We start from the raw sequence: 27,216 nt of genomic DNA, 5'->3' as shown, positions 1-27,216 counted from the left end.
GGATCCTTGGGTAGAGGCTGTCTTCAGTCTACCCTGACCCCCAGCTCTTATCTGTGATAGTCTAGTGCTCCCTTATCTCACAGCGCTCTTGTGAGGCTTAATTAACTGATTAATCTCACAAAGAATTGTGACAGAATTAGATAAAAGACATCAGGCAAGGTATCTATTGCTACTACCTTCACTACCAACAATAACACTGTTGTTAACTCCCAAGAACCGTCTAGAGTTTCCAATCTTGGTTTATTAAGGATATTGCAGGGATTTTAGGCTTTTAACAAAGCAGTCGCAGGGGGTTCTGACCCGTCCCTGGAGTAACACCCTCCCCAGCACCCACGGAGCAGGATTCCACACCTTCAGCATCTCTGGGGGCAACAGCGTCAGCAAGTCGTCGTGTAGCTGGATTCATGAGTTCCACCGAGTTTCCTTGAACCAGCTGGCAGCAAAAAGCAGAACTTCTCAGCCTGTAATGAAAGCCTGTAATGGAGTTTGTAATTGCACGGGTAGCTGTGAGGCTGGCACCGTGCTGAGCCCCACAGCAGGGCACGTGCAGCTCCCCTCTCCCCTGGGATGCTGGAGCCGGGACGGGCTGGGGGCAGAGACGACCCAGGAGGAGAGTCAGCAGGAGGGGTGTCGTGGTGAAGGTGAAAGCTGGGTGAAAATCCTTCTTCTCTGGAAGGACGATCGAATGTTCACCGAGGACAAAGGGATAATGGATTGGCGAGGAGGTGGCAGGAGAGGAATTAGGTCTTGAACTGGAGAATGAAACAGATACAGCTGCCACCAAACGGGTCGATACCACCCGAGGCAGGGATGCAGAACTTCCCTCGCAATGGAGGCAGGTGCTGAGGAGCCGTGGGCTGGTGCTCCTGTAACGGTGCTGCTGCACCACGGCCCAGCTGGAAGCACCGACGGGGTCCGGGTTTGACCAGCACCGCGCACAAACCCTGCCTGGGAGAGGGAACCCGCAGGGAATCGGGACCGGACAATCACACCTGGGGAGCGGGCGGATTCTGCACACCGGGGGGAAGGACCATCCTCCCGAAGTGCCGATGTTAGGGATGCGTTCGGGTGGCATCCCCCTGACCCCGCGGAGATCCCTCCCCCCCCCCCCGGCAGTAAACCAGGTGTGGGCGCTTGGGGCCGCGACGCCTTGAAATCAGCCCCCGGGGGCGGCAGGAAGGCTCTCCTGACCCTGCACCCCCCAGCCGCGGGGTCTGCCCGCCCAGCACCGGGGCTGTGGAGACCCCCGGCAGGCACAGACCCCCCCGGGCTCCGGAGGCCGGCCAAGGGGGAAGGCGCTGGGGGCCGGCGCAGCCCTCTGAACGAGCAGGGAGGCGGAGGGGGCCGCTCCCGGCCCACCAACCCGAGCCGGCAGCCGGCCCCATCCCCCGGACGGCCGAGGGACTACGAGTCCCAGAGCGCCCCGGGCCCGGGGGGGGGGGGCGGAGCGGGGCTTTGTGCGGGCCGTGCCGTGCCGTGCCGCGCCGGCCGCGGGGCGGCATGCGGGGGAGCCGCAGCCGGAGCCGGAGCGAGCCCGCCCCGGGGGGAGGGCGAGGAGGGCGAGCCGTGTCGGGCGGCGGCGCCGCGTTCCGCCGTCGGTGCTAGAGGGCGAGCGCGGGGCTGGGTCGGCGGAGCGCGGAGGCAGCGCGGAAGGGGCCGCCATGGGCAACGCGGGGAGCGTGGACGCGCAGCAGACGGAGTTCAGGGCGCACAGCGTCCCCCTCAAGCTGCCCATGCCCGAGCCCGGAGAGCTGGAGGAACGCTTCGCCGTCGTGCTGGTGAGCGCCGGCCCCATTGTCTTGGCGGGGAACGGGGGGGTCGGGCCGCCGCGTTCCGCCGGCCTCCCGCGGCGGAGGGGCCGGGGCGGGGGGGGGGAGCGGCCGGGAATCGGGGGGGTGGGAAAAGTTGGGAGAGGGAGGCGGGAGCTGCCCCGGATCCCGCAGGGTTGGCGGCACAGGTGGGCTCGGCGGGCGGTGCCGCCCGCACCTCCCGGCCCGGCTGCGGGACGGCGGGGCAGGGCGGGAGGGGAGCGGAGCGGGGGCAAGGCGTGTGCGCCGGCTGCGGCTCTTTGTCTCGGGAGCACCCCCCCCCTTCCCGAAGAGCCGCCTTCCCCCGAGCCCAGGCGGCTCCCTCACGCCGGGCTCCGTCCTCTCCTGGCGGGCGGAGCGGCGGGAGGGAGAAGGCAGGGGCCGGGGGGCCGGGCGGTGCGGGGAGCCAGCGGCTGCGGGGAGCCTTGCTGCGGCCTCCCCTCGGCCTGCCGGCTGCCAGCAGCCCGGGCTGGACGGGCCCCGCACCCTTCGGCCGCCCCGGGGGCGGTGGGACCCCGGGACTCCCCGGTGCCGCCGTCCCCATCTCCCCCGCACGCGTGTGCGGGTCCCTGCGGCTCTGCTGGGGCTGCCGGCGTTTCTGGCGGGCTCGGGGGTTTATGTCGGACTTTCCCCCCCCCCCCACTATCGCCTGAGTAGCAAAACGGACTCGGTGGCGGAGGTCGCCTTCCCAGGAGAGCTCTCCGAGGAAGGGCAGCGCTTCCCGGGGTGCTGCGTGGGGGTGTTTTGGGCAAGAGTCCCGTTTCCTTACGCGCTCTCCGAGTAGACGGTCGCCACGCGTCTTGTTCTTCCATACCCTGCTGACTTTTTGAGGGGAAGGAGGATGGATGAAACCCGTGTGTGTGCCAGTGTGTGTGTGCCATGCCCTGCCTTCCTGGATGGCCCTGTGGAGCCCAGCCAGGAGAGCATTGCCCTGCCAGGCACTGGAGCAAACAAACCCCCCCCCCCCCCGGCATTGGAAACACTCCTTGGTGCTGAGCGAGAGGATTCGCAAACTGGTGTGTGTGTGTGTGTGTGTTGGGGATTATTTTCTGGTTAGACCCAATTAGATTATCACGTCTAAGAAAAGAATAAGCCTGTTCAGTCAAGAACCCCCACGGACGAGCCAAATGGCGAGTGGGATGCGGTGGGAAAGGGCTGATCTCGCGTGGCTCTTGTTGAGGAGACCTGTGGTGGTTTTGCCAAGCTGGAGATGCACCCAGAAGCACCACACTGCTCGAAATCGTGTCTTGACTAATCTTAACCTGCCAGAAAGGGTGCCTGGCTTAATTCCTGCGCACGGTCTGCGGGAGAAAATCGGTGGTTTTCGGTTAGGGCTGATGGATTGGATCAGTAAAAGGAAGAGATGCAGCTTGGGAAAGCAGAGTGTGTTAGAGACCCATCAATACAGGAGATAACAGGACCACGCCTGTAGTTTCTTGAGGTACTGCGAAGGAGAGGATGACATCTGTTTTTTAGAAGATGGGCTTAAACGAAGGGTGAGAGGAGGGGTGCTGTAGCCCTGCTGGAGGGGGCGGCAGGCTGTGCAGACACGTGTCTGCAGAAGCAGGGTGTTGGATGGTCTGCTCCCGTTGGGAGGAGCTGCAAGATGGGGCCCAAACACCACTGCTGAAACAGCCAAAAATCGCCTTCAGCCTGTTCTCGGAGCCAGCCAGGGATGACTGGTGTTTGTTGCAGCTTCCAGGAAAATATCTGACCCTTTTATGAAAGAATAAACTCTTAGGCTGTTATTATTTTGTTGGTGTGTTTTTTTTTTTTATTATTCTGTGGCTCTGATGACTGTGCCACTGGTTAAACCCCAGAACAGCAGGGATTAATGAGAAAGGAATGGCAGTCGGGGGGGAGGGTGGGGGGGAAAGACGAGGAATATTTTCTGTAGGGAGAGAGGATTAGTCAGGAGATGAAGAAGGGGATGCTGAAGGTTATAGGACCAAATCTCACCACCTTTACACGCTGTCTTGAGAAATTAGCCTGGCACAAGCGCTGGTCGTGTACTCAGAGAGCCCCGTTGAGGTCCCGAAGGGCTTTGCTGACAAGAGCGATTCTCGTACTGCTAATGAAATTTCCAGGACTGTTTTTGACACTGACAAACGTGCAGCTTGGTTGAGCTGCAGCCACGTGTGGGCACACGGTCACCAGGCTGAGCAGATCCTCTCTGTCTCTGCGGGCAGAGAGCGGGGCCTGGCAGGAAAGGTCCCTCTGGGCAGCCTCACAAAAGTCTTTTGAAGTTGTGTCCCTCTGTCCCTGTGCAAAACCAGGGCAGTCAGCCCCTAGCCCTCTAAAACATGAATGTGTCTGTGAGGGGAGCAGAGGTTTGCCACGTTGTTACCCAACTGCAGTGACATTGACCATTGTTTGTGTTTTTGTTGGTTTTGTTTGGTTTTGGTTGTTTTTTTTTTTTACCCTCTTGGAATGTACTCTCCTGATCTTTTCCAGGAGCAATGTGGTCCTTTCAGCTGGAGGGGTGGATGTTGCCTGGAGGTGACACCTGTGTGCGTTTGCTGGGTTGTCAGCAGCCTTAGTCTTGAGGAAGGTCCCTGCTGAAGTAGCTTGTCCACTTCAAGCACACCTAGTCACCTCCCTGCCTTCATGGTTAGCCTCGCTCTTTGAGGCTTGGGGTGCACGACTTGCAGGAGATGATGGGAGGCACTCCAGGTCATGCTTTCTGGTGTAGCTCTCGAATCTAACTGTGCTTATGTCCTCCTCCAGTCTGCAGCAGTGCCCTCGTGCTACCGAGGGTGTGCTGAGCACGGGTGCAAAGGTGCCTGGGGAGGCTGAAGGACAGTGATGCAGGGTCTGGCTGCCTCGTGCCTCTTGGTCCGCTGGGTAAATAGTGGGAGAGGGTTTTCCCTGTGGATCTGTCTCCTGGTACTGATTTTGGGGCTGGTGCAGTACCTGTGCTTCCCTGGCTGGTTTGTTGCACTGAGATTTGTGCTTGTGTCTGCTGTGTGTGTTTCCACACACAGGGTCGATCAGTGTGTTTCAGGAAGACATCCTGTTTCATGGGATGCACTTAGAAGAGGAAAATGTGGAGGTTAACCTGAGAGAGAGGGATCCAGGTTTCTGTCTGTAAGCAGCATGGTGTTTCCCATCCCCTCAAACTGATCTGGGTTCTCCCCTTTTGGTAGGACATGTGAAATAATTCCTTCAGTTTCAAGTTTAGGGAGGAGTGTGAAGGCCAGGGAGGTGGTGGTGTGGCCTTACCTCCAAGCTCCCGATTTGCCTCTGAGGGGTGCTGGATAAACAGGGAGCTGGATCCCAGCTCTGGTGCTGACTGTGAGCTGCCCAGCGCTGCCACAGCCCCTCGGGTGCACATCTGCAGGAACCTCCTGCTGCTGCCCCTTCCTCCTCGTGCTTGCTTTTCCTCCTCAGCCGTGCTGGGCTGTTTTTCCCGGCTTTTTCCTAGGAGCACGCGGGGCAAACGAGTGTAAATGATGAATTCTGGTCACCAGCACTGGTTTGTTCCACGCAGGAAGCCATTGTTCAGCGTGTGTGAGTGCTGGTGCAAGCCAGGCACTCCAAACGTGTCCGTAGACATTGTGGCTCCGCTGCAGCCAGTCCCAACCTTGGAGATGCAGGGGTTAGAAGCAGGCTTCTCACTCCTGCAGCAGGGTGGTCTTTTCCTCCCAGCTGGTAACAGCCTTGCACGTTTGCAAATGACACGTGGTTTGGAGGAAGCAGCCAGGGCAAAGTTGGCAGGGTAGATTGTTGCCTAATGAGCTGTGATTGACATAATTTGACTGCTGGATTACAAATCTGTGGTGAGGTTAACACGAAATATCCTCTTACCCCCACCAAGTGGTGGTTCATTTTACAAAGGAGTCTTCTGTGCCCTGTCCTATGGATGAAGGGAAGTGTGTGAAGGACAAGGGGAATGTGGAGGGAGGAGGTGTCTCTGCTGGCCTAGCCCTCTTGTGCTCTGTCCTTGGTTTACTGGGATGGTACCTACCTGGAGGGAGGGCATCAGCTCTGTTTCTCCTGAATGCAGGTGAGGCTTTGCCAACAGGAACCTCATCCTTCTGCTAGAATTCCTTTCTTCACAGTGGATTTTGTCAGAGCATCGCTTTCCATACCAGTCCAGGGAGTTTTAGTGTCTGTTCCTAAAGAATTTGAAAGCTCAGTGTGAACACTAACGTTTCCCAGCTGTTTTCCATTCCACTTCCTAATCCTCTATCAAATATATTACGCGTTGTTTTATAATATATATGGTTTAGAGTCTGCAAGTCATTAAAGAGCGTGACATGGTTGCAGGAGATGCTTGTGAGGTGGTATTAGCTCCCTTGCTTTAGTGGGGCACTGGGTTCCTTCTTGAAATTCCTCAATTTAGCAGAACTCTCCTGGGACAAATTTCGGTTGAGATCCCGTACTCTCGTATCAGGTGTAATTTGTATTGGTTATGTTAAAATTGAAAGCAACTGAAGTGGAGAGACACTAAACTAGACTTAGGAACCACCTTTAGGAAAAGGAGATTTCTGAAATTCAGATATTGAAAAGAGCTGTTGTGTTTTCTTGCTCAGGCCTCATCTCTGACAGGCTTCTGCTACTGCCCTGTTTCCTCAAGGTCTCATTTATATGATTTGAGCCATGACACCTTTTGCTTGAAGAAACAATCTAATATATCACTTTATTAAATATATATATATTTCTGAAGGGTTAAATTCCCAGAGTGAAGTGGTGCTTGGTGGTGACACATCTGTCAGGCTGCCTTGTAAATCAGTAGACTGCATTTCTAAGTTTTTCCACCTAGACATCACAGGAGAGTATTTTTGTAAAACTTTTTTAGAGTGTCTGGAATACAAGGATACTGTGATGGGTGTTCAGCTACTAGCAAGTTAGTCATATTCCTAAAAGTAATTTCACATCCTGGAAACCTGGAAGACTTAAAAAAAAAAATTAAAAAAGTGGCCTGAGTTGATCTAGGTGCATGTATTTTTCTGTGTACCGTTTTTCCGTACAAAATAATGTCCTTGATTTATTGGGCTGGGATGGTGGAGGTGTGAACCCATTCTGCAGGTGTTACATGTTCGTAAGCTCCAAACAGCCCAAGAGAAAGTGGTCAGCTCTTTGTCAGAAGAGCCAGGTGAGGGGGGTGGCTGTTTGATGCCCACACACCCTCTCCTCAGGGGGCTGGGGCTCTCCCGGGACAGGGCAGCTGCTGGGGGAGGCTGGGCAGGGGCATCGTGGGTGAGCGTGAGAGCCTCGGTTCACAAACCCGGCTCTGGTGATGATGGCACAGAGGTTTTCTAATCCTTTTTGTGCTGTTTAAACCCGTCATCATGTCATGTTTCCTTGCAACTTGCTCTGCTTTCGTCTGAGGCGAATAACAACAGGTCAATCAACTTCTCAAGACAGAAAACAAAACGGGGTGAGAAATGTGCACGTTGATGGACTTGGCAGGATTGCCTTTTTTTTTTTTTCCTCCTTTACATGTGCATAGGGGTTTTTTTTCTGCAGTACAGACCCTGCTTTCCACCTTCAGACCCTTGGGCTCCTGGGGCGATTGCTCCTGCAGGTGCTGAATTCTGAGCACAGAGAGCTAGCAGAGCCCCTGCCCTCACCCTTAACCTGCACCAGCATCTTTCCTCTGGTGTGTTGGAGCTTTATCAAGCATCTCTATCAACTTCCTTAACCCTGTGTGCAAGATAAAGGGTTTTTTATTTTGTCTTCCCAAGCAAGGTCATGCAAAACTCGGCCCCGAGGTGTTAAATGCTCTCTGCTGCTGTACTGTGTAGTGGGAGATGCTTGGGAAAGAATTTGGGGGAGACAAAATGAAATTCAGAGTTTACAAGATGATTTAAAATCAAGCAGCAGCAGTTGTATAGTGCTTGGTTGACTGTTGAGCAACTTAGAGCCACTGGAGTCTGCGTTTAGTTTTTCATTTAAAAAGACCAAAAATAATCCCTTCAGCTTTTCTTGCTGTGTGAGAAGGTGTTAAAGTCTACAGAAACTTCCCCCCACTGCCCCAAACAGCCAAATGCAGCAGAGACACAAAACCAAACAAAATGTTAGATTTCCCCTGTGTGTTTGTTCAAAATAAGTCCGGATAATTCAGATTTGGTGACACTTATTTTTATTATATTTTTGCATCTTTCAGCGAAGGTTGTAAATTATTCAAGCAACTCGTACAGAATCTACATGGTTTTTAAAAAAGCAGCTGTCTGCAGGTCTGTGTGCTAATTATCAGCCTGTGTCTTGTCCTTGTGTGGTTGCTTAAGGGAAGAAGGGAGTATTTTCCTCTGCTGGGATTTGGGTGCTCCATGCAATTGCAAAAGGCACTGGTCTGGTGCTTCATCTCGGATCAGCCCTGCCTCTGTTTTTAACAGGGTCTTGACAGTCTTTTGCTCTCATTTTGAGGCCTGCACTTGCTGAATAAGAGACTTATTTTTTCTGCCCCCCCCATTTTTTTGGAAAGGTGATTTAAATCTGTCATCTTGGTTTGACAGTCCTCAGCTAAGGGAGTGAAAGACCCTATAGGAGTGGCTGGTTTATTCCTCATTATTTGTAGCTCAGAATATATCCTGCAGTGAAACAAACCTTGACATTCACTTTCTGATCCTTTGTTCAGTTACTGGGGTGTTCATAAAAGACAAACCTAGTGCCAGGTCCTGCCTTTTCCCCTACATACACTTTTAGTCTTGAGCTTCCAGTGTTTCTGTTCATGTTTCAGCATTGTTGCTGTTCTCCTTCCACCTCGGGAAAGAGAAGCGAGAATGAATGCAGCCCACTGTTGGGTGTTAGAAGTGGAAAATCCCTGCAGTTGGTTCCAGTTTTGCTTTTGCTTTCCTTTGCTGACCCCGCTACTGGTCTTTCTGCAACACGTGACGCTTGTTTTTGAGCAGCAGCTTCTTGAGTGGCTGGGCAAGGGTCTCGCGGGGCAGGTTAGTGCTCCATTAGCACCGTCGCTACTGATGTCCAGATGTGATGGTCCCACGTCAGCACTAGAGCCCCCATCATGACTCGTAGCCTGGGGAAGTTACTCTGACCTCTTTGTTTTTGCTGCAGACCCTGCTGCACAAGTTGTCATCAGGAGTCAGTGATGTTCCTCAGTGGAGTTTAGAGCTATTTACACCAGGGCTTGCTGATGTCCTCTAGCGTGCAAGGCAGGTGTTGGTGACCTGACTTGTGGCTAGCTAGATGGCAAGCATCATGTGAAATGGCACCATCAACTTGACTTTTTTAAGCTCCTTTTAAGTCAAGCTGCTAGCAGAGTACTCCTAAATAGGGTGTTCTTAGAGAACAATATGCATTATTATTTAAAAGATGCCAAGCCCTTTTTCCTGCTGGTGGTTTTCTGGGATGGTCTTCCAGGAGAAACGGGCCTGGAAGTCACAGCAGCATCCCTGTGCCTTGCTTGCAGACCTTCTCCTGGGCTGGATTTGGTCAGGCAGAGAATACGGGTGCCCAGATCTCTGGAGGGAGCAGCGGAGGAGCACGTGCCTGCGCTGCCATCGTGACCTTGCACGGAGCAGGAGCTGAAGGGCTCTCCACAGCACCATGCAATGAATTATGCAAAACATGCTAATGCAGCGACACTCTTTGGCACCAGTTTATTTTTAAGCATCTGAGCCGCCTCTTGAGTTTGAATTAAGCACAATATGATCAGGATCAAAATACTTGCCAGTGCAGGAAGTCATAAAGAAAGCCTCGAGGGAAGCAGTTGTTTTTCCTGGTCCTTTCCAGGTGCTGTGTCCAGGAGATGTGCATGGCAGCAGAAGGCATGGATGTTTCAGACAAGCTTTGCAGGGTGATGGTTGGACCCCCAGGAGCACTTGTGGATGCAGCCTGCCCTGCTCCAGAGGGTTATGTCATTCTTGGGAGAGGTAAATGGGATTTTCTTTGGTAATGAGCAGATTAGACCTTAAAACTAGCTGATGAGCAAGACCATACGTTGCCTGTTTTGAGAGGAGAAGTCTGGGGCCTACAGGGAAGCTGGGGAGGAACTTTTTACAGGGGCTTGTAGGAAGAGGACAAAGGGTAGTGCTGGAAGAGGGAAGATTTAGATTAGACGTTGGGAGGAAAATCTTTAGTGTGAGGGTGGTGAGACCCTGGCCCAGGTTGCCCAGGGAAGCTGTGGCTGCCCCATCCCTGGCAGTGTTGAAGGGCAGGTTGGATGGGGCTTGGAGCAGCCTGGGCTGGTGGGAGGTGTCCCTGCCCATGCAGGGGGTTGGGACTGGATGACCTTTAAGGTCCCTTCCCACCCAAACCGTTCCATGATTCTATGAAATGTGCTTCCAGGCAGCAGCAGTGGAGCAGCCATCCCCACCCCGGGAAGACTCCCGCAGTCAGCAGCCACGTTTTAGACAAACTGAGCTGAAATATTGTTTGTTTTCTTCTTTCTTTGTTTCGAAGATTCCGTTTGGGAATTTGGTGTGGGAAGTAAGTGACACCAACTCATTCGAATTGATTTATAATTGCATTATAAACATCTAGCCGGGGCCTCCAGCTCTTAGGAGCTGCAGCATCAGTGTCACCAAAGGCTAGTCAGGTGGAAGCCCTCTCAGCTGCTGCCGCTTCAAAAAGCAGTCATTTCCCCTTTATCGCATCCTGCCAATTTCAGTTCCGAAGGGTCAGTGTAAAACAGGCTGGTTTTTAGCACTTGGACTTCATCCAGTCACCCCAGTTGGCCCTGAAGGGCTGTGCCCTTGCCCACACAGCTTTGGCACTGGGAAATGCCACGTTCCCAGTGACTTCTGCAAAGGGCTCCCAGGTCTGTAGGAGGAAGGTGGAAGGTGCATGGTGTGAACCCCTGTTTTAACTGAATATAGTTCCATTCGCACTGATTGTTTTGACCTTGATCCATCTGCTTTCTAGCTGTAATAATCCTAGAATTTTGGAATGGTTTGGGTTGGAAGGGACCTTAAAGATCATCTAGATTCAACCCCCCCTGCATAGGCAGGGAAATGCACAGCATTCTATGTGGATACATTGGAAAATGGAAGTAATATTTTTGTCCCTGGCTTTGCTTCTTCCTAAAATAGTGTCCTACTGCCTCTCAAGTGTTTCATTGCATAGACTTGGGGTAATGTATAACTTGCCCATACTCTGTTATAAGTAACATACTGTGGAAATGGACGTGTGTTGGTTTTCAATTACCACGGGATCTCTAACAACACAAGTATTTGTCTTCTGTAACTGTGCATCGTTAAACATATATTTGGGGAGGATATTCATAAAGCAGCACAATAGTGGTATTGTATTGGCAATGAATGGTCCTCAGACGAGTGCTGCACGATGCGGGGACCTCCAGGACTCTGCATTGCAGCTCTTGAGAGCAACTGTGTGTACTTGATCAGGAGCTGGAAACGTGCCCAACTGCTTCCCGACTGGAGCCTGGAGAGGCAAGTGGGGACACTAGGCATGGGCACCCTGTGGCTGGGTCCCCTGGGGGCTCTCCTGTGTGCTGGGACTGCTGGGGTGACAGCACCCAGTGCAGCTGGGCTGTGCCTCCGGGAAAGCTCCCATCTCAGAAGGATCCTCAGGAAAACCCCTCCAGATGTGACTTCTCTCCTTACCTCACTTGGGCAGTGCAGAGAGCAGTGTGAGCTGTGGGCTCCTGCCCTTGCAGAAGTCCTGTCCTAGTCCAGTGAGCAGAAGTGCTTGCTGATGGCAGCAGGAGCCCACAGAGCTGCCCTTGCCTTCTCCAATGTTTGGGGTCTGGTTTTGGCTGCTCTCCTCCGTGCAGATGTTGGCTGAGGGCAGAAGTTGCTCCTGGACAGAAGATCCTTGAGGTCTTTGGGAGCAGCTGAAGAAGTCTTAGATGTTTTTGGTTTGTTTGTTTTGGTTTTTTTTTTTAGTGCATGTTTAGGTGTTGAGAGATACCGTAAGATACGAGAATTAGTGGAGTGGGTTTTGTGTTTGGTGGTTTTTTGTCTTTTTTTTTTTTTTTTTTTTTTTTCCAAATATACATTATTTGGCCAGAAGTCATTTTACTATAAAAGGACTTGGGGTGAATATAGATTGTACATCTGTTACTTGTTTGTCTGCAAAATGTCTGTACAGTTGAGGCCAAAAGTGAAGAATAGAGAGTTGCACAAATTGGCAAAGTTTCTGAAGTCTTTCAGAAGCAAATAATTAAAATGAAGAAGCAAATTGTTCAATCTAGAGATTCTGGTTGTTAATCCGTCTAATGCTCTGGCATGTCCCTCTGCTGAGTCCTTTCATTCTGCTTGCCATCTCCTAAGAGAGGCAGATGAGTAAAAAGGGTCTACCCTCCAGCAGCTCTGGAGGCAGATGTTCTGGCAGGGGTAGGTGGTGGCACTGCTGTTGGAAGGGTCTGGGAAGTGATGGAGATAGCTTGGCAGAGTTCAGATAGCAGCTTTCTGACAAATGTTTCCAATAATTGAGTGTGTTTGGGAGTGCTTCAAAGGACTTTCTGCCCAGCTCTGTGGGCCTTGCAAATACAGAAGATCAAATAAATTTACTATCACAAATATTTAGCTTCAAGTGTGGTCAAACAGGAGCTTTGATGTTGCAGGGGTTTATGAGAGCCTCTCTGTAGATCCGTGCACCCTCCCAGATATGTTGGGTCAACGTTGTATTTGTCTCTTCTCTCAGACATAATAAGCCTAATACTGCAAATCTGAATAGTTGTGTCCTGCCTTCACAGGCAGGCGTGTTACCTGGAGTCAGAGTGATAAATGGTGCCCAGTTGTACTGGGGAGCTGCTGGTGGACACACCATGGCACAGTGTGGTCATGCTTGTGAGGATGGTGGGCTTGGAGAGGCCTTGGCTGGTGGGTTGTCTTTCTTTGCTCTTGCTTAAGGCCATGCTTGGTGGGCAGCAACGCCCTTCAGGTGAATGGAGTAAGTCAATTAGACAAATGATAACTGTTAAAGTGCACTGTGGGTTGAGCCGGGAGGTCTTTGGTAATTTCATCCTTTTGTGGTAGCATCTGGTTTAGAGGTAACTCTGAGGAATTGTTGTGGATGTTGTTCTCTAAAAATTGCAGCTCCCTGAAGTAGTGGAGGAGTTTTCATCTCCTCTGCCATCCTCCCCCAGCACACAGGGAAGCAGCAGCAGCATCTCTGTGAAAATGCAGTTCTGCTCCGTGTCAGAGCTTCAAATACAAATGTCTGTTCTCTTGATCACGTAAGTGAGTATCTGAGTGTGGCAAATGTGCCGTATTCTTTTTTTGGTAAATTAAACAAGAGCTTCTGTACAGCGTTTTTTATCCATGAATCTTTCAGAAGCCTCACGGTGCTGCAGAGCGAGAGTTCTGCTCATCACCTTTTGGGAAGGAAAGCCTGAATTGCTGTGAGCCCCCCCCCCCAGAACTGAGCACCAGGGCACAGATTAGAAATAATGTCTCCCAACTAACCCCTGGGGAAAGAAAATGGGAACGTTGGCTTCTCCCCCCACCCCGTGAACATGTGTTTGACACATTGGGAAGCCCACGGGGTCTCTCTCCAGCGAGTGTGGGGCTGGGGAACCTGGCAGCTGGCATGTGGCTCTTTGAAGTCACCTTTTTAGATCCATGTCAGCTTTCCTTTAAAGTCTTTTGTTTGGCTAGCTCAGTCACACAGAAGCTTTGTTTGTTTTCTGGTCTTTCAGGACATCTTTTCCCTTTGATGTATTAAAAAAAATAAATAAATCTGATTTTGTACTGGTTTAGATGGAGTTAATGGTTTTGTTCGCTTCTCCAGTTTTTATTTTTCTGTTGTATTCTAAAGGTGAGATGAGGTTTTTGTCCCTCTTCGTGTATGAATTGAAACATGGGGGTTATTTGATGCCTGCAAGGCTTATTTTCAAGGCTAATTGGCCTGTGAGTCCAAATGAAGATGGAAGAGATTATGTTCATCCACAGATGCTGCAGTCTGAAATAGCTGGTTGGCGCTGCGGTCTGTTCAGCCCACTCTGTGAAGTGCTGCAGCACCAGGGCCGTGCAGAAGACCTCTCTTTTGGAGAAGTGAAGGCAGTATCAAAGCTGTGGTGGAGCTGGTTTCAGGAGAGAAAGCAAAGATGAAAGGAAGTTGCAAGGGTCTGAAGAACCATCTTGACTTGGAAATTAATTCTGTGTTTTCTATCAGTAGAGAACAGATTTCTTCTTTAATGTAGAGATGTGTGAGGAGGTGAATGACTTGAACAAAAGACTGGGGGGAAAATGCCTTTTTTTTTAAAGCAAATCCTTTTACATGAGAGCCTGTAATGCCTGGGATAGGTAGCTAAAAGTGTTCTTGTGCATGTTTACTGTGCTGAATGTATTAAGGAAAAGTAAGAGGTTCAGCTGGCTCAGCTCAAATGGCAAAAGAATGGGAGAAGAGGTATTTAGGGAGCTGAGTCTTGGACTTTGTACAGATTAAAATGAAATGACCTTTCAGATCAGCCCATAAAAAGGTTGACATGATCAGGGATGTGACTGAGGACCTTTTCTCCTAGGTGAGCCATCTCTCTCACGTGCAATGAGTCTGCAAAAGCTTGTCCAGCCAATTGTTGGTACCGTGTCATTCCCACAGTTGCCCAGCTCTGTTTCTAGGCCATGTCTTGGTATGTGAGCAACCGAGGTGTTTTCCAGAAGTAAAGATGTGTGTACACCTGGAAATCCAGGTCAGACCAGAAAGATCTGTCCAGGAGGCAGGTGGGCTTTCTCTGTACTAGAGAAGGATTTTGGCAGAAGATTAAGTGCTTCAACTAGAATATAAAAAATTGTGCAAGAGTTTACATGAGCTGGGTCCTTCCGTGTTCAGCAGCAGGAGGATCCCTCTCCAGCAAGAGTGATGCAGGTGGGTTTGTTGTTTCACAGCTGGTGTTTCTCATGTGCTGGTGCTGCTCCTGTGTCCTCGGGTACTGCAGTGAGCACGGAGGGCAGTCAGTGCCTCCTGAGCACCCTGGGTTTTCACTTAAGGTGAGGAGTTCAGATACCTACAAATGTGAGTGAGGCAAAAATTGATTAAGCATTAAATTCTTCTCTCTGAATTCTTGGTTGGCTCAGAGACCAGAAGGTTGCACAACTGGAAGGGGAAAGTACTCTTGCTTAGAAAGCTCAAAGCTATTGTTTGTTTGGTTTTGCTAATGTTTATTTTCTGTCTGATGGCAAATCTGTGTTTAAGGTGAATTGTCCTTTCTGTTTAACAAGTGGAGTGAAAACTACCCAGACACACTTGTAAGGCATTCAGTCAGTTCTGAAAACCGGATCCCTTTTAGGTGCTCTGAGGAAGTGGTGATCCTTGAGGTGCAACAGCCCGTGCAGAGCAGAGTTTTCCTTCTGTTCCTGCTGCAAGGCACAGTTCCCTATAATCAATCAACCCAGGCAGCACAGATAAGCATAGAGATGCATTGAAAGAGAGAAAAGAGTACCTGTTGTCATATTTTTAAGGTGAACCCACGGGCTTATTCTTGGTAGTGGGGCTGGTGGCAGAGCCGTGCTGGGCTGCTCTGGTGATCCCCGAGCACCACGCTCTGCTGAGGAGAGGGCGTTTCTCACAGGGCTGCTGGTGAGAAACGGGGAGTCTTCACTGAGCTGCAAAGCAGCGTAGCCAAAACACTGATGAAGGCCTTGAACGTGGCTGCTTTGATCCTGCTGAGCTCTCAGCGTGGCTGACCTTGTGTGGTGCGATAGCAGGTCCACGGGCACGTCTGCCGCTGCGCCGGGGGAGCCGCGTGCTCTGGCTCTCCAGTGCTCAGTAATGACCTAATTTTGGCTTCCAAGTTGCTGCTGCTTACTCGAGGTGCTGGGGGCCTGGCTGTGGGCTGCTTCTCCCTCTTGCAATTAGTAGAGATTTTTAGTTTTCTGCTTATTCCCCTTGATTAGCGGGGTTTTTTTGGGGGTTGAAACTTTCCCTTTCCTCACTGGAGCAGGAATCAGCAGCTCTTGGAGCACCTCAGCATACAGTAATAATTACAGTAACAATAAAGGCTTTAGGTTGTGGTTAAAATAGAGCGGATCAGTAGATTTATGGATTTTCCTGGCCAGATTCCAACCTTGGAGATGTCTGTGCAGGTCCCTCCCACAGGCACTTCTCAGAAGTTGTGCACAGCTGAGAGTGGAGTTTGGTCCTCAGTGAAGATGGTGTTTGCATCCCTGTTACTGCCACGGAGGGAGACTTTTTATCATGATGGAGATCTTAAAGCCTTGGTTTTGCATTTTGTGCTCCAGGAGCTATACCAGGTAGCATCTTCTGTCTACCAAGCAGTGCTTTCCAGTGGGGTGGCCTTTGCTCCTGTTGAACTGCCAGGCTCGTGGAGCAGGAGAAGACCCAACAGGGCTCTCAGAGGGGTTTCAAGCATTATTTATTACCCATCTGGGAACCCTAAAGGCATTTTAGTGCTTTCATGAGTGCTGGCCTAAATACAGGCTTGGCCTTGGGTTGCTGTGCTTTGTTTGTGGATCCATGCAGCGATGTGGGAAGTGTTGTGGTCTCGCATGGAAAAGTGAGGAGGAGCTGGGCGGCACGCTGGCACATTCAGTGTGTTTATTAGAAGAGTGAAGGGCATCCCAACTGCACTGCAGGCATGGGTTGTGTGTGGACAGGACACTTCAAATGCAGCTGAAGAACTAACTTAGAGAGCAGCCTGCTCTGTCTCCCCTTGGTTATCTTGAAGGCATTTCTAGCTTCGTGGGAGGGAATGTGGCTCAGGAAATGTCAACATGCCATGCACAAGTACGGTTCATTAGAGAGCACAGTTTAACATTTTTTGCATTAGTAGAAGGCTGAACTCTGTTGTTTTCTCTCTTGTTTGTGCACTTGGTGGTGGATGGAGGGAGGGATCTTGTGTGCTTTGCGTTTGGGCACCAAGAAGCAATTTGACAATACAGAATAAAAATTCATCCTAGTGATAAAGCTTTGGGGAGAAACAAAAACAGAAGCTTGGGTTTGCTGTTCCATGACTTGCTGAAGCAGCTCTCCCTGGCTGGGCCCCATGAGGTGCACAGGAGGGTGGCACAGCTGTGGGAAGCAGTGCTCCTCTTCAGGGGATGCAGTGGTTTAGGGAAGTGGTGTTGAAGCAGCTCTTCACTGAAGCTGTTATCTCATCTGTCAGCCAAGGACCCACAAGAGATGCAATCTATGGTGCCACCTTTTAACACGTTAGGATTACTTCTGCACTCTACATCCTCTTTATTTTGGGTTGTAGCACCCTGTAGCTTACCAAAGAGCTGGGCTTTTTGAGCAGTCCCTGTTTTTTTTTGCCACAAGGAACCAGTGGTGTTTGCACATTGTCTTCACAGTGTGTTGCTGCAGTGTACATTTTTGCAGGTCTCATTTAACTGTGATGCCGTTTTTTCTACTTTTGTGTCACATTATGTCACCAAGTGTTTCAGCTGAACAAGAAATCAAATGACAAGGCCTTTCTTTTTAGTATAATTGCCTGCCATTGCTTCTCCATCCCCAGGGAGCACAAGCTTTGGTACAGCTCTGTCTGGTGCAGGTCTGTATCCTGCAGGTTTATCCTGGTATTAAAATAGACCCTCAGGTCCCCTCCAAGTGACCAGACACATGGATATGGGCTAAGGCTGAAGTGATTTTTTTATTGGTTCTTAATTTTTTTGAATTGCTGGGGGACACTATCTGAGCATTCCATGTGTGAGGAAGGTCAGCTGAAGCAAATGTTGTTCCCCTGATCCAATGGTATTTACCCTTGGAAGAGTGTGGCTTCTGAAAAACATCTGGTGAATATTGCTTTTCATTTGAATGCCACTGATACTCCTGGAAGATGCTTTCAGTACCTGCATGGGGCCTGATTTCACTGACATTAAAGGCTTTTCCACTTCTAGAGGCATGCTGGGGGGATAAGAATTGGGCTCTTAGTTTATTTAAAATGACCCTGTCTGGTTTTGTTGGGGGCGAGGAGCAGCAAAAGGCACTAACTTGCAGGAGGTTTTATCTAGGTTAGTGGGGACTGTTGGTGGTTGTGTTTGTAGGTACAAATCTAACCTTTTGTCCTAACCTGACAATTTATGAGAAGGTGATGGACTCCAGAGGTGATCTCTGCTCCTCTTTCTTGGTCAAAAATCATGTTTTCCTGGTAAATGTGGTAGTTCTCTGCGTTACAAGGCGAGACAAATGTTGGGTTTTTTTTCCCCCCCTCTTTTGTCTGGATGCGTAAGATGAAACACCCACAGTTTTCTGAGAGCTGATGCAGCTGAGAGCAGAATTTGGCCTGTATTTTTTTTTAATTTTAGTCTACAGCAGTCTTCATTGTTAAGTTCGGGAAGATTCACACTAGAAATGTACACAGGGTTGAATGTTCAGCCTGAGACAGGCCCAACATACAGACTTCAATGAACTAGTCAATGCTTGTCACAGTAAAAAGCATCTGGTTAGGTGGTGGGAAGGACAGAGTAATAAATGGTGATGTTAGCCTAGCAGGATGGACTTCTGCCTAACTGCAAGCACAAGTTCAGTTGGACATTTAGGAGTGAAACCAACTCCTGGCTGTTAATAGTGTTATTTCCTTACAGAATAGGAATGGCATATCTTTATTTCTGAATATGGGAAATTCTATATGGGCTCCTGCAAAATAATAACAAAACATTATTTAACTTTAGATAAATCAATAACTGTACTTGTAAACATCTAAGAGTAGACTTTCTTTTATAGCATTTTAGAACTGGATTCTTCTTTCTGTGAAGTGCTCAAACCCTCAGATTACATAAAAGTATAAACTTCAGTTTTAATATGCAACATCCTTTCAAAATATTTCTCAGCCCCTGGCTTGTGGTAGCACCATATTGTGCAGAGGTTATATTACAGGAATAACCATTTCACTTGTAATCTTGGTCATACACGATTTAGAATCTATGGAGTTTTTTACTGTCCTTTTACTCATCAGTTAAACCATCTGGAAAACATATTTGTGTTGTAACACAGCGTATTCCTTCTGATGTTAAACCAGTCTAAAAGTTGGCATAAGTTGTCTTCAGCGTGCAGCCCTGAGCACTCAGGAATGGTGTCCCACCTCACCAGAGGCTTTGTGGTCAGCACAGGGTATGTCAGAAACAGCTTAGTAGTTTTTGAAATCTGGTGCACAAGTTCCAGATGATGAGGAGGTCTCTCTGCCCGGAAAGCTCTCAGACTGCCCTGAGTGTAGTTGCTCGAAGCTTCCTTTCTAAAAACTGTAGTGTTACAATAATCCAATGAATAAACTGACAGCACAGACAGATTTTTTCCTCTTTCTGTCTAAATAGATGTTGTAACTGACAACCAGATAGAAGGGGATGTTATTTCAGGGACATGGAAAGAAAACAAACAACAACACCAACCCAGCCTTTTATTTGACAGCTCATGTGCCAGGGAATAGTAATTTTTCAGGAGGATCCAGCAGTGCTGTTTCAGTCTGACATGTCTCCTGGCACTGGGCTCTGCCTGCACAGCTTGCCCTGCTCATGGATGAGGGCATGCAGGGTGTCCCCCTGCCCAGGAAGGCAGGCATGGGGTGAGCTGGATGCTGGGATCAGGAGATGCTGCAAAGCTGCTGGGATGCAGTGACCCTGGTCACACAGGGTGTTCAGGGTCTCTTTCCATGCCAGTCTGGTCTCCAAACAGTCTGGTAGCTGGATGCAGGTTTTCAGGCTGGGTGTCCTGCCTATGCCAGCCGTGGGGAAGCAGAAGGTGTGCTGGGATCACTCCCTGCTGCCAGGCTGAGCTGCTGCCCTCATCCATCCCCAGCCATCAGAGCCTCGCCACAGCCTGCTGCTGGGGATGCCTGTGTCGAGAACTTGCCTTGATTCCCAGAAGGGCTTGTGGCTTGGAGAGATTGCAGGTGAGGGACTTTTTGTCTGCTAGTTCATACTGTTAGTGAAGTCTGTGTTGTGGGGTTGGGGCTTGTGAGGCTGGGCAGGGCAACACATGGAGGGGCACTGACAGGCTGGGAATGGCCGGGTTCCTGGGCCAGGATGGGGTTTTCCTTCAGAAACAAGGAGCTGAAGTGCTCTGTGCATCCCTCCTCTCTGCTCGTGCTTTCATTTCAATGACATATGGCATAAATGTCACTGCTTGTGTTCCGTGGGCAGGGGCAGCAGTGCCTGGGGGTGGAGGTGGCAGCCTGGCCGCTTCAGCTGCTCATTAAAATGCACTGAAGTCCAAGGTCTCTGATTCAGGGGTCTTCACTTCAAAAACAAATCGGCAGGTACTTTAGCAAGTCCATTGCTGCTCCACAGAAGGTGTTACTGGAATGTTGTCTGTGCTGGTCACACTCTGGGTATAATTTTATGGATGAAAAATGGAAGAGAGAATTCTGCAGGAGAGCAGTCTGGATGCACAGTCCAACTGCATTAATACTCAGAAGCAATTACTGGTGGAAGAGGTTTCTAAATAATGGTGAAACCATTGACTTGTACAGGAATTTTGGTTTAAATTACTTAGAACTGGAGTTTCTGGCCGTCTGGTTAGGAAAGTTCTTGTACTGGTGTCTCGTACCCCAGGTCAGTCTGGGCAGTAACTTGGTTTTAGTTGTCAATGGGTTGGTTATACATGTTGCAGATATGTGCTTTATCATTTTGTGTGTGAACTTCAGCTTTCCTTAGAAGCACGTTACAGCCAGGGATACTTGTTATCACATTTCATACATTGAATCCTCAAAAGAATCCTCAAAAGCTGCTCTTCTAAACATCAAGTAATTTTTGTTAATTTATGAATCAGGAAGCCAGGAAAGCCTCAAATGAGATTTAATAAACTCTATTACCAGTATTTATGCATAAGATTAATTCAATAATAGAAAAAAAAAATAGAGCATTGTTCGTGTATTCCCTTTCTTCTTAGTATCCTGAAAACGAGTTAGGAGGGTTGATTGCAGTGGGGACAGTGCTTGGAACAGAAGTATTTATGCTAATTGACAGCTAACGGAGCAGCTAATTTCCAAATAAAGACTGAAAGCAGGCAGTCTTACTTTCTGCTAGGTCAAGTTTCATAATCATTTGGAGTAGAAATCCAAGGAGAAACAAAGCACTGTCCCATTTTCAGCACCAAAGTGCTAAAGATGCCAGAAGTGTGCAGGTTTTTGGTAAATTGACAGTAATGTGCAAAGCATTTGGGATGGTCAGAAAGATACTGTCCCCCAGTCAGTGATGTTTCTCACCAAACCAAATGAGATTGTCTCTGAAAATGTGTAATTTAAAGAGTGACTTTCAGCTTTCTAATTAGAGTGTTATTTTCATATTAACATATGAGTATTAGAGCTGGAAATCCACAAGAGGTGCAGCCAATTGCTTGGATTCATGAGGGACAGATGCCTGGAAAAAAAAAATGCTGGGTATTAAATGAAAAGGCTTTATATTAAATGCTGGTATTTAGGGGAAGAGTTCTATAATCTGTTTTCTAGGAAGTAATCCAGGAAAAGAGATCTGGTCCTGGTGAAGGAGCAGGGAGTGAAACCAGGGAAAAGCAGGTCTCTTCATAGGGTGTTCCTTGCCAGGTTTAGTTCACTGGAGAGCTGCAAAATGCAGGTGATTGTAACTGCAGCCTGGGTGTGTTACCTGTTGCTCTAGGAAGGACTGAAAAGGTTGCTGCTAAATACAGCTGTGGCCAGGTTGTTCTGCATTTTTCATGTGCCTTTTTTTTTTTAATTTAATGGGGTTATTAATTTTCATTAGGATTTTAACATTTATCTGAGTAGCCTTGTGCCAGTCCCTGGCTGTGGGCTTTTCCCCAGCTCTTGCACTGGAGAAATGAATCTATTCCCCAGCCTGGGGGCAAGGGAGCACTGGGGAGCACTGTTGTGTGTGTGAGGGAGGAGCTGTTTTAATTACAGAGCACATTTCTCCATGAAATTATCCAGTAGTGATTGTCATTACCAGTGTATGTCAGTGAGATGTTTTTTTTTTTCCTCCTTACTACTCTCAAGATACTCTAAGGCTCTTAAAAACAAGAAAAAAAGGGAATCCAGTTGTTTCCAAACAGTAAATAACCTGTGAGTAGGTGGAGCCTTTTTTTTTTTATAGTCATGTTGTTCAGGATTTGCAGCAACAACTTCAGCTGCTTCTTTTAAGGTCTGAGAAGTCTAGGAGAAGACTTGCTGCTGTTTTCTTGAATTTCTCAGGTGTATTTGTCTTAGCTACCGTTTTACAGTCACCAAAAAATTAGAAAGAAATGGGAGTATATTCTTCTTTTTTTTTCCCATTTGGAGCCTGGTGTGTTGCAGTCCCTCTCTGCCTTGCCTCTCTGCCAAGGAGAATGTGTTATTTCTTAACCTTTTAAAATAACCAGGACTTCTGAACTAACTGTTTTGGTGCCATCTGCCATCTCTAGCTGGGTAAAATCCTTCCTGGTGATGAAGTAACTTGGTTTTACCCTTGTGTCTGGCATCTCTTATCTGTTCGTAATCCTGCATCCCAACAGTTTGCAGACTTCTGTTCTTCCTTTATGCTTTGCTCAAACCTTCCTCTGAAGATTGGGATGATTAGTTTACCCAATCTCAGTCTCACCTGATGGAAGGTGGTTGGTAAACCCAGCGTGGCTCCTGACAAGGCTCCTTCACTCTGTACATTCCCTCGATCACTGGCCACCTGCCTTCCAGTGGTCCTCTCCCCTCTCCACCCCAGACTGGTTCTGCTGCACAAGGCATGCTGATGCCCAGCTGAGAGGCTCACAGCTTGCTATTCCTTCTCCAGGTTTTTGTGTTGTGAGCTACTTTTCCATATCTTAATCCTCATCTGTCTAAATGAATCCAGTTTTCTTGCCCACAGATGATATTATCCCTGTTGAATACTCTGCAGGTTTGCTGGCGTGTCCCTTAAGCAGAAAAAATGGGGATAATTTTCTAGCAATTTCCTGGGTTACCCAATTAAAATTTAGTTGTTCCAGTAACTCATTGCAAAGGTTATTTATAGCACAGTTGGTCCTGGTGTCTCAGAGTAGCCTGGAGCGCTCGGGCTCGCTCAGCTCCACAACACCCTGGCTGGGAAGGAGTGACCAAATGCACCTGGGAGGAATGTCCTGCCCATGAAGGGACAGTCATGACTCCCGTGGCTTCTTGCAAGTGTGTCTGGGCAGAAAATGCAATATATTTTCTCCACTGATAGGAATGCCTTCACCTGTAGAAGCACAGCGTAGCGTGTTGCGGAGAGGTGTTAGTGAGCTGCACCATGTCTGGGAATATGCAGGAAGCTGGGATGGAGCAAAGCTACGAGGCACACAGTTCTCAGCTGCACCATTCCTGCTGGATGAAGTGCTGGAGCTGGCTGTCCTTCCCCTTTTGCCAAGAAACCTGGTTGGAAACCAATTTAAACACAGCCTAATGTAAAGAAGCGTGGCTCTGGCCCACAGATGTTTAAAATGAATCATGCTGCTTGTCTGTATTTCTCAGCTGGGGTTAACTCCTGGACTATGGAAAATAAAAATGGTCTTTTTATTGCTTTGGAGGCTGCATTGTTGAGCTGGTGCCATGGATGCTTGGTGATGAATGCTGCAGCACCAAACAGCTGTCTGGGAGAGCAATACAATGGTGAGGCAATATGCAGTTTACCCATCCAGTGAGAGGATGTGATTGAATCACAAATAGATAAACAGACCTTTGTGTTTTCTGCCTGTATTTTCTGAACAAAGGCTTCTCTTCCCCACCACTTCCAAAAGATTAAAACTTACAGAAATGACGAATTTTTTAGCTAAGCAGCACAACTCCCAGCAATACTCTTCCCTGCTAGATTTCTTGCCATAAATCTCCATAGCTTTCTTTGAAGGCAGTTGCATTAATGACGTGTGACAACTCAAAAGGAGCAATAATCATCTTTCTGGTAATTAATTTTGGGCATGGATTGGAAAAGCTTAGGAGCCCAAAATGCTGGGATACTTCTAGGCTCTGTCAGCCCTCTCCCATTTGCTGGGTGCTTTTGGCTCTCACAACACCTGCCCTTTAAGGTATCGTGCTTTGGCTGGTGTAGGAATATATGCATCAGTATAAGCATATTTAATTCAGAGTTGATTGACTAAAACTTTTATTATGGCATTAATTGAGAAGAGTAGTAGAGGTGGGTAGTTAACACAATTGAATGCATGTTCTTATGGAAATCATTCCAGCAAGTACTTTTATGTAGGCTAAAACATATTAAAATATATTAAATTGGTTTTAACTTTTCAGGTATTTTAAACTTTCTCAGCAGTTTAATCCCAAATCTAGGCTTATCAGTGCAACATGATCATTGCTGAGAGCTGCTCATTGACTCTGCACTCTCATCAATCTTTGGTTGTGGCTTTTGGCACTCATGGCCCAGACTCAGGTACACAGCAGGGAGTAGCACCACAGTCTTGTTTCTGAAAGCACTTGTTAGGGGAGATGGGACACAAGTGGTTAAGGGCAAGTTAAGAAAAACTGAGGATTGTAGATGGATGAGATGCAGTGAAAAAAAAAGACATTATTTTAAATACTACCCCCACTTTCACTGATACAGATCTTTATCTGGTTTGGCCTGTTTGTGGAAATTGCCCAGTGGAGCACTGGGGGAGGGGTTTTACTGAAAGATGCTTAGTGTGGAACATGGAAGGTGTTAATCAGGAAAATGGGACATTCTCATAAAGTAAATTAATTTAATTGCAGTTCAGATTTTCTGGGCAAAATGGGAGTAATCCAAGTGATTTCACTGAAGTGGAGCATGACATGGGCAGAGATCTCTCTTTGGTAGGCAGTGCTGGTGATAGCTGCTGTGAGAGCATCCTAGTTCAAAGTGTTTGTAGTCTGATGTTTTGCTGTCCTTCAGCCATTAACACTTCGGGACAAAAAAATTCACCCTAATTAGGCCTTATTTCTGAGCTGGCCATCTGTTCACTGAACCCTCTCTAAATCTTCCTCTGCTGCAAACCCTCCTCTGGCTGCACTGAGGTCCTGGCTCACTCTCAGCTGCTTTTGTAAAGCAAAACACCCTGAGCTGAAACAAGTTCATGTTGAGTCTTAGTACCTTGAACCTGCACTGTAGAAGTGTTTTTTGGATGGACTTAATGAGTCTATCTGGGCAAGAAAAGACCCAAAAGCACACATGACAGCAAGTTAACAAACAGCTATTGCAGACAATGGCCTTTTTCCCAGCCTCAGACTGCATGTCTCTCTGGCTCCCTTTTCTTTCTGTGAAATGCCAGGCTTCTTTTCTCTCCCTCTGCTCCCCTTTCAAACTCTGCTTTTCTCTCCAAACCCTTCATTTAATTCTCCTAGGACTAGAGTTTTTAGCATGTCTGCTGCAATGTTTCTTGCACTGGAGATCGGTCCAGCTGATCAGCTTTCCCTGAGCATGGTGGGAAAGCTCTGCTCTTCTTGCTCAACAAAGAGAAACCAGAAATCTGGGAGGTTTTCACCTTCCTAATCTGTGTGTTATGTGACAGCCCCTAAGCCTTGCTCTGTTTGGTTGGATAGCCTGTGGTTGTGTACCCAGCTACTGGCACACCTTCTGCAAATCCCCTGCCTGACCAGGTGTCAAACCTTCCTCTCAGGCTGGCATATTAGATCTGAATGTACCTGCAGTCTTCTGGTCTTGGGGAACGCCAGATGTGTTTAAGAACAATATTTTTACAAAAAGTCTGTATAGTTCCCCTTGCCACTGAATATTAATGCACCTTCAGGAGTGAATCCTCCCTGCAGAGGCAGCCCAGGTGGGTGTATGGGGTGCAGAGTCCAGCTCTGCAGGCTGGGGGATGAGTTCTGGTGTGAGTGCTCCCCCTTCTTTTAAGGGGGTTCTCACAACTTCAAGGATAGTACCAAACTTGCAGTGATTTATTTTTTTTTCTCTTTGGCAACTTCTCAGTTTCTTTCATCATCACCACTGATAGAGAAGGAAAGGAGAAAATGGAAAAAAATAGTTGAGTACTAAAATATTTGCAGGTCATTAGACATAGTGATAGTAATAGCTGGTGTTACCTTCTCTTGAGAGAGGAAATACAGGTCTGACAAAGAAATGAAAGCCTGAATAAAGCTCTTTTGACATTAAGACACACTTCTGTCTAGTGGTGTTTGGTTTACATGGTACCTGTTCAGCTGAGAGAAGCACCGTGCACAGGGAGCAGCGACATTCCTGAGCCCAGCAGGGAGCACCTTCTCCTCCCACTTGCACCATGGAATCCCCAACTGCTTTGGGTTGGCAGGGACCTTAAAGACCATCCAGTTCCAACCCCCCTGCCATGGGCAGGGACACCTCCCACCAGCCCAGGTTGCTCCAAGCCCCATCCAACCTGCCCTTCAACACTGCCAGGGACAAGGCATGCCCTGTGCCCTGCTGCTGTGCAGCTCTCCATGTGGAGCATGGCTGCCCTTCTCTTTTTCATGGAATTCTACACCATGATGTTCCAGGGGGCCTGTGCCTACGTTCCCACAGCAGCATGGCACATCTTTGGGTGAAACTTGTGGCTTATGACCCAAAAAGCCCTTTTGGGCTGTGCACCCCCTCACTGGGAGCAGCTTGGCTGAGTCATGTGCCAGCTCAGTGTCTTTGAAAATCCACATTACACAGGGGGGTGAGTGGCCGAGCTGTCTTCTTGCTGCCTTGGTGGTGGGCACCAGCTGGAGCAGCCACCTGCTCTCACCTTGCAGCCAGTTTTGCAATTACCAGCTGTCTATAGGCACATTCCTGGGAGTCCTTCTGCAGTGCCCTGGGCTCCTGTTGGCTGCCAAGGAGAGGAGCAAAGATGTTGGTGCCGTCCTGGAGCAGGAGCAGGCTGCAAATGAATGAGTTATTTCCTATTTTCAGGAGGAGTAGTGGGGTTTGGTGTCAGCAGGTAATAAAAGCACTTACCCTAAATTTGTTATCTCTGAAATATGTTAATAATAGCACTTTGACTGTTGGGGATTTTTCTTCTTGCTAGCACTCAACAAGGGAGAATGAAAGGCATTTGCCATTTCTCTGGGTGTATGTGAGCCTGGGCTTAGCAATCCTTTATCTGGGAATGGTTTTACAATGGAATGAGCTGTGCTGTGGTCAGTTTGGCCACCTTTGCCTGTGACCATCAAGTTAATACTGCCCAGAGAATCCAAGCACACTTTATTATTACTTTGTGTGTGTGTGTGTGTGTCTCAGCAATGGTTTGAGGTCAGCCTCTCTCTTTCCTGGGCTGTACAACATGCTATCCCATTCTTTAGGATGTGACAGATGTTGGGAGAGTGTCATACTTTTTTTTCACAGCATCCCTGTGTATCTTATAAAACTGTAGCATTACAGAATACATTTAGAGGTATGTGTAAAAGGTTTCTATTTTCTAGCAACTGCAGAAGACTTAAATTTGTGTATATGCAATTTATGATTTATTTTCAGGAAGAGTGGAAATTTTGTCCCTGTGGTAGCTTCTCTTGAGTAATCAGTTTCACCCCTTGTATTTCCTGTGTTTTCTTTTTGAGCAGGATACAGGCTCTTTAAAAGGGTTCAATTTATGTTAAGTTTGTGTTCAATTCTGTATATATTCATGGTCAAGTTCTGGTTTTACTTAACTTATAGGCAGCTTCATTGACGTCAAGAGAGCTGGATGCATGTACCAGTATGGCTCT

General features: G+C 48.4%; 1 protein-coding gene across 7 annotated transcripts in view; it reads left to right on the top strand.

Moving 5' to 3' along the window:
- Positions 1–1,572: 1,572 nt before the first annotated feature.
- Positions 1,573–27,216, top strand: part of FMNL2 (formin like 2) — a 133,848-nt gene continuing 108,204 nt past the window's right edge. For 5 of the 7 annotated variants that reach the window (XM_051623506.1, XM_051623508.1, XM_051623512.1 and 2 more), the window contains exon 1: positions 1,574–1,778. In XM_051623506.1, coding sequence (XP_051479466.1) covers positions 1,662–1,778 — 117 coding nt within the window. In that variant the 5' untranslated portion in view covers positions 1,574–1,661. Of the gene's footprint in view, positions 1,779–27,216 lie in introns of all 7 variants that reach the window. The other 2 variants (XM_051623505.1, XM_051623511.1) reach the window with 2 other exon arrangements.

Source organism: Apus apus, chromosome 6, assembly GCF_020740795.1.
Source record: "Apus apus isolate bApuApu2 chromosome 6, bApuApu2.pri.cur, whole genome shotgun sequence".
NCBI classification, from domain to species: Eukaryota; Metazoa; Chordata; class Aves; order Apodiformes; family Apodidae; genus Apus; species Apus apus.
Note: the sequence above shows the minus strand (reverse complement) of the source record. Positions and strands in the feature narration are given on the sequence as shown.